Here is a 7,200-nt window from a genome sequence, read left to right as displayed (position 1 = left end):
TGTTTTCAAAATAGATTCTCAATTTGGCAACTGTTATAAAGTTAATATCTTGGTGTGGCAATAGTTTTCATTTCTTTCTTTCCTTTTGCTTGCTCACTATGTGACTTATCTTGAAGGTTCTCGTGATTTTCTTACTTTTTTATATACTGTGGTTGTGCGTGTCACATTGTTCGATTTAATTTAATACTTTTAGGTGAGTGAACACATATCACTTCTTTTTGGCAGAACCTTTCAACTCAAATTCTGTAAACTTACTCAAGGTTTTCTTTGCTTTTTGTTTATTCTATAATCAGTTTTTATTCATTTGTTTTTATCAATCATGCTATGCTGATTATGGAGTCGAAATTTATACTTGTACTGCTTATGGAGTCGAAACCTATACTTGTAATAAACCATTTTAAGGTCAACCATTTGTTGGTTGACTCGTTGGCCACATGATATAGGCTACAGTATGGCTACAGTAAAATAAATTTGTAGTAGCCCACACGTCCCCCGATGGCATTTCTAGCATATGCCATTTCGCAAGTACAGCAGTTAGCTAAGAAATCATTTGGTCATTTGGATAGTTTCACCAATGAATAGTCATTTTATATAATTTATTCTTCAAAATTTAACATATATACAATGAGAAGTTAATTAAATGAATCTAAAATATCAATAGCAAAATTATAATTAAGAAAATGAATTTTATCAAAAGTCAAAACGAGGCTAACAATCGAAAAAATAAAAACAGGAACAAACGAGGAAATTATTTAAAATGTAGTGGAAGTTTTAAAAACTTTCTGAAAGAACCGTATCGATGTAAAAAGCAATATTTTATACAGTGTTTTTATTATTGGTTCACTTTCCTAACACGTTGTAGGGCTCTTCACAGAGTTTATTAGGATCGCCTCTTTGAACAATTCTGGTCTTGCATTCTCCTACAGGCACAGCCATACATGACGGATGAAGATTATCATATGAATCAAATCTGGAAATAACATGGATGAAGTCAGACATTAAACATATACACAATAAGCCATAATCAAAACACATTTTAACTGAATCCCATGTTCAATGTCAGGGCTGCCACGTCAAATTTGGAAATCGATAATTTTTTTCATAAAATTGCGAGAAAAACTTACCATTTGATCATCATTGTATATATCGCGATTGAAAAATAAATATTTAAAACAAGCTTACCTACTACAGCAGTGTGTTCTTTTGTAAGTGTAGAAATAATATACGTTTTGATAAGTTATTGATTCCAGTTCTTGAGTTACTGGATCATAAGCGGGCAATGGTAAGGTTTCGCATGTAATATTGACAATTTCTTCTTCCCGAATTTCGACCTCTTCAGCAGGAAGGAATGATATTTGTCCAAAAGCAGCCGAATATTCGGATTTTTTTACTTTCACTTTATCTGCAATGACTTGACAACCAAGCTGAATAAAACAAACAAAAATTTCTACAATACAGTATTAACGAGGTAAAATCAGGTAGGTTATCCTAGGCTTTGAGAGATTAAAAGACAAACTAATCTATTATTATTTTCCAAATTTAAAATGTAGTTGTATGTGATAGGAGCAAATGTTCTATAGTTCTAAAGTGAATTCATAAGATTTAGATAGATTAATTAGGACTGCCTGACATAAGAAAGCGCTTAAAGGAAATCATTCCAATCCCAGGAAAAGATAAAGAAGGACTGCGCAGTACAATTTTTTTCAAATTACTTTCAACTCACCACGTATTGCCTCGATTGGTAGCATTTGCAGCTGTAACATGGATGCCCTCTTGGTTTCCACCTGTAACCATTCTCATATATTTGATGTGTCACTCCGTCTGTACATCCAGGCAATTTGAAACAATCCGACGAAACTCCCACAGCGAGACAAACAATGGAAAAAGCAAAAAATGTAGAAATATACATCTTGGTCAAGTTTATTACGGAAAGTAAATACAAAAGCAGGAAGAGCAGACTAAAAACAAATGCGGATAATATGGTATGTGTAAGAACAAAAAGGAGAGCCGATGTTGCTGAAGTAGGGTTTAAAAGTACAGTTCAATATCCGCTCGGTCACAATTACGCGGAAATGGCGAAAATCGGTAATTTAGTAGCCGTTCATGAATTTGTTCTAATTGATTTTAAATTACATTCAATGCGACATAAGGGAATAAATAAATAAACGAATAGAATAATTAAAATATCTCTTGTTATTTGGTTAATCAGCTGTAGGAAATTTTATTACTTACATGAAATGAAAGGAGGGTTGCCAACATACGCACATCGATTTTATGGCAAAATTCCACACTATTTAAAATAAATATCTATTTCATTGAATAAAAATGCTGGGTTTTGTTTGCTGGTGTTTTGGATTTAATTTTAGAAAATGTTTTTTCTTCCAGTGTTACAATAAATTCTTCATTGTTTGTTGAATAGAATACCGTGTTACAATTAAAGTTATGGGAAATGGGATTTTAATTGAATCCACATTCAGAATCGTATATTCAACACACGAAACAGCATTTTTCACATGTCTGATTGCCTACGAGGTCATCTAGAGCAGGGGTTCTCAAACTTTTGGTCTTGCGGAGCCCGTGAAGAGGTTGACTATTTTTCACGGAGCCCCAAAATAAATTTTAAAATTGTTACTTACCGATTAATATTCCTGAGTAAGTTAAAGGTACTTTACGAATTTATAAGCTGAACCTTTTTTAATGGGGTTAATACAAGCCATAAATAAATCTAAATTTCACCGATAAATTATATATATAAAGGCTGTAAATTTGACACTTGACAAACATATTAATAAATTAGGGGTTGAATCTCGTCCCTTTCGATATTTTTAAACGACTTAAAAGGTCGCTAATAACGTGCGCTATTGCATTTTATTACAATCGCCGACTGTTTTCGTCAGTGTGGCGTGTTTTTGTAAACCTTAACATCTTTACGTCGGTGTTTATTCTCCAAAATCAAAAATTTCCTTCAGCATATACATGTATTGTTCCACAATGACGACGATAATTGCTCTTTTGTTCTCGTGGGGAATTATGAGTTCAATGTGAAAACATCGTTACCATATTATAGTCATTGCTTGATCGGCGACGAGAGGCTAAACTTTAATTGTAACACGATATTCTATTCAACAAACAATGAAGAATTTATTGTAACACTGGAAGAAAAGAAAACATTTTCTAAATTTAAATTCAAAACACCAGCAAACAAAACCCAGCATTTTTATTTCATGAAAATAGATATTTATTTTAAATAGTGTGGGATTTTGCCATAAAATCGATGTGCGTAAGTTGGCAATCCTCCTTTCATTTCATGTAAGTAATAAAATTTTCTACAGCTTATCTTAAATTGATGTGGAATTTATCTATTGGAGTGGTTTTTAGGTTTTGAATTCGGCGCTTTAGTAATTCCACTCATCCGTAAATAGATATAGTTTAAAATGAATTGTGGAAGTATTTGTATTGCTCGAACCTTGGATCACCTGCTTTACTTCCAAGAACGAATACCGGCAAATTATTGCCCCGTCGTTTTCTTGAAATTACGATATTGTACTGGCCTGACCTAGTGAAGAATTGATCTTGCACGCTGATCTTTCTTGTCAAATATGTCACTAAATCTTTGTAAATAGTCCGTCTGTCGTAATTTGTTGCTTCATTGGAGTATAAACGAAGTAGGGTTTCTTCCCCTCCATAAATATGAAATGAATGTGATCAGAATGCACACGGATTGAACTCATTTTATGTGAATTATTGTATTTAGCTGATATTTTCTTCTGTTATGAACCCAGGGTTATCTGTAAATGTTATAGGTAGGTATAGGTATTTCTGCCTACTTTTTTTAAAATTTATTGCCTCGCTCCAGTTGTTGAAAATATTACGTATCCTAATAAAAGGGCTACTGACAATTATGCTTAAATTATAGCACCAAATGCTTCATTCAGTCAAAGCCTCAAGCATAAAAAAAATACCACGTATTTAATATCCCTTCATATTAACTGATTGATAAAAATATTTGATTTTAAACGTTGTAAATTGGAAATCGATTACTAGAGTTGAGACTGGTTTTAATTTAATTATCCAGAGCAAACATCCCAGAAAAATCAAAATATATTCATTATCAAAATTACAACAAAAAACAGGCGTATCAAAAGCAAGAAAATGTTTTATTCCCGTTAGTCATGGTTTAAATAGGATTATAACATGTATGCACCAACTCTGGCAACTTCGGTTGGAAAATTATAATTTGACACCAACTATAATCAGCTTGGCGATATCTTTTTAACAAGAGAGCAATGCTATAATATACGGACACGAAGACTAAAACGATATATTTTACTCACAATTTCCAAAAAAAAAATATCTTGGACGAAGGTGGAACTATGAACCATCGTAATTTAACATCGTCGGTACCCGGACGTCCCTACTTTTACCAGGTCCCGTACCAATGAAAATTTAGGCGTCTTGTGCCTACGTGAATTAAAATGCTTTATGATTCGACTCACAACTGTGGTATCAAGTAATTGAAAGTAATCAACCTGTTAGGGTAACTTAGCCTACCGTACCAGGTGTACAGTGGGTCACCGAACAACGTCCGACTTTCGCGAAGCAAGATTTTGCAAAATCAAAACGCAAGACAGCTGTCACGCTTGGGGGATTAAAAATCGTGTTCCAATAAAAAAAAAAATACAGCGAAAACTTGGATCTTCTAGGAACGCCTGGTGTGGCGGGAACATTGAGACAGATTTATCCACCAAGCGGGACAGTTTTTGACGCAGCTTTTCGTGTCCAACAAAACAATCTGTATATATATGTACACATCGTGTTCAATAAATTTTTCCCTATACAATTCACTCTTGTTTTCAAAATAGATTCTCAATTTGGCAACTGTTATAAAGTTAATATCTTGGTGTGGCAATAGATTTCATTTCTTTCTTTCCTTTTGCTTGCTCACTATGTGACTTATCTTGAAGGTTCTCGTGATTTTCTTACTTTTTTATATACTGTGGTTGTGCGTGTCACATTGTTCGATTTAATTTAATACTTTTAGGTGAGTGAACACATATCACTTCTTTTTGGCAGAACCTTTCAACTCAAATTCTGTAAACTTACTCAAGGTTTTCTTTGCTTTTTGTTTATTCTATAATCAGTTTTTATTCATTTGTTTTTATCAATCATGCTATGCTGATTATGGAGTCGAAATTTATACTTGTACTGCTTATGGAGTCGAAACCTATACTTGTAATAAACCATTTTAAGGTCAACCATTTGTTGGTTGACTCGTTGGCCACATGATATAGGCTACAGTATGGCTACAGTAAAATAAATTTGTAGTAGCCCACACGTCCCCCGATGGCATTTCTAGCATATGCCATTTCGCAAGTACAGCAGTTAGCTAAGAAATCATTTGGTCATTTGGATAGTTTCACCAATGAATAGTCATTTTATATAATTTATTCTTCAAAATTTAACATATATACAATGAGAAGTTAATTAAATGAATCTAAAATATCAATAGCAAAATTATAATTAAGAAAATGAATTTTATCAAAAGTCAAAACGAGGCTAACAATCGAAAAAATAAAAACAGGAACAAACGAGGAAATTATTTAAAATGTAGTGGAAGTTTTAAAAACTTTCTGAAAGAACCGTATCGATGTAAAAAGCAATATTTTATACAGTGTTTTTATTATTGGTTCACTTTCCTAACACGTTGTAGGGCTCTTCACAGAGTTTATTAGGATCGCCTCTTTGAACAATTCTGGTCTTGCATTCTCCTACAGGCACAGCCATACATGACGGATGAAGATTATCATATGAATCAAATCTGGAAATAACATGGATGAAGTCAGACATTAAACATATACACAATAAGCCATAATCAAAACACATTTTAACTGAATCCCATGTTCAATGTCAGGGCTGCCACGTCAAATTTGAAAATCGATAATTTTTTTCATGAAATTGCGAGAAAAACTTACCATTTGATCATCATTGTATATATCGCGATTGAAAAATAAATATTTAAAACAAGCTTACCTACTACAGCAGTGTGTTCTTTTGTAAGTGTAGAAATAATATACGTTTTGATAAGTTATTGATTCCAGTTCTTGAGTTACTGGATCATAAGCGGGCAATGGTAAGGTTTCGCATGTAATATTGGCAATTTCTTCTTCCCGAATTTCGACCTCTTCAGCAGGAAGGAATGATATTTGTCCAAAAGCAGCCGAATATTCGGATTTTTTTACTTTCACTTTATCTGCAATGACTTGACAACCAAGCTGAATAAAACAAACAAAAATTTCTACAATACAGTATTAACGAGGTAAAATCAGGTAGGTTATCCTAGGCTTTGAGAGATTAAAAGACAAACTAATCTATTATTATTTTCCAAATTTAAAATGTAGTTGTATGTGATAGGAGCAAATGTTCTATAGTTCTAAAGTGAATTCATAAGATTTAGATAGATTAATTAGGACTGCCTGACATAAGAAAGCGCTTAAAGGAAATCATTCCAATCCCAGGAAAAGATAAAGAAGGACTGCGCAGTACAATTTTTTTCAAATTACTTTCAACTCACCACGTATTGCCTCGATTGGTAGCATTTGCAGCTGTAACATGGATGCCCTCTTGGTTTCCACCTGTAACCATTCTCATATATTTGATGTGTCACTCCGTCTGTACATCCAGGCAATTTGAAACAATCCGACGAAACTCCCACAGCGAGACAAACAATGGAAAAAGCAAAAAATGTAGAAATATACATCTTGGTCAAGTTTATTACGGAAAGTAAATACAAAAGCAGGAAGAGCAGACTAAAAACAAATGCGGATAATATGGTATGTGTAAGAACAAAAAGGAGAGGCGATGTTGCTGAAGTAGGGTTTAAAAGTACAGTTCAATATCCGCTCGGTCACAATTACGCGGAAATGGCGAAAATCGGTAATTTAGTAGCCGTTCCTGAATTTGTTCTAATTGATTTTAAATTACATTCAATGCGACATAAGGGAATAAATAAATAAACGAATAGAATAATTAAAATATCTCTTGTTATTTGGTTAATCAGTCAAATTATTTATAAATGTGGTATTCCTGTAGGACAAAGCTATTTTTCAGATTGTTTTTATTTTCTATTTTAAACATTCTGAATTAGACTGCTCTCTAGTCTATATAACTCGAAAATGTTTGCATGCGATTTCGAACACCACG

At 33.2% G+C, this 7,200-nt stretch overlaps 2 protein-coding genes across 2 annotated transcripts; both read right to left on the bottom strand.

Annotated features, from left to right (window-relative positions):
• Window positions 1-584: 584 nt before the first annotated feature.
• LOC144428070 (uncharacterized) lies at window positions 585-1,962 on the bottom strand. Its single transcript, XM_078116737.1, has 3 exons — window positions 1,724-1,962; window positions 1,183-1,424; window positions 585-970 (listed from the first exon to the last, which is right to left on the bottom strand). Exons 1-3 carry the CDS (start codon window positions 1,907-1,909, stop codon window positions 841-843), a joined length of 558 nt encoding a protein of 185 aa, XP_077972863.1. The 5' UTR covers window positions 1,910-1,962; the 3' UTR covers window positions 585-840.
• A 3,470-nt stretch (window positions 1,963-5,432) lies between these two features.
• Window positions 5,433-6,842, bottom strand: LOC120348179 (uncharacterized). The gene is made up of 3 exons (XM_039418308.2): window positions 6,572-6,842; window positions 6,031-6,272; window positions 5,433-5,818 (listed from the first exon to the last, which is right to left on the bottom strand). Exons 1-3 carry the CDS (start codon window positions 6,755-6,757, stop codon window positions 5,689-5,691), a joined length of 558 nt encoding a protein of 185 aa, XP_039274242.1. The 5' UTR covers window positions 6,758-6,842; the 3' UTR covers window positions 5,433-5,688.
• Window positions 6,843-7,200: the final 358 nt, after the last annotated feature.

The sequence above is a fragment of the Styela clava genome, chromosome 1, assembly GCF_964204865.1.
Source record: "Styela clava chromosome 1, kaStyClav1.hap1.2, whole genome shotgun sequence".
NCBI lineage: Eukaryota > Metazoa > Chordata > Ascidiacea > Stolidobranchia > Styelidae > Styela > Styela clava.
This window is presented reverse-complemented; position numbering and strand designations above follow the sequence as displayed.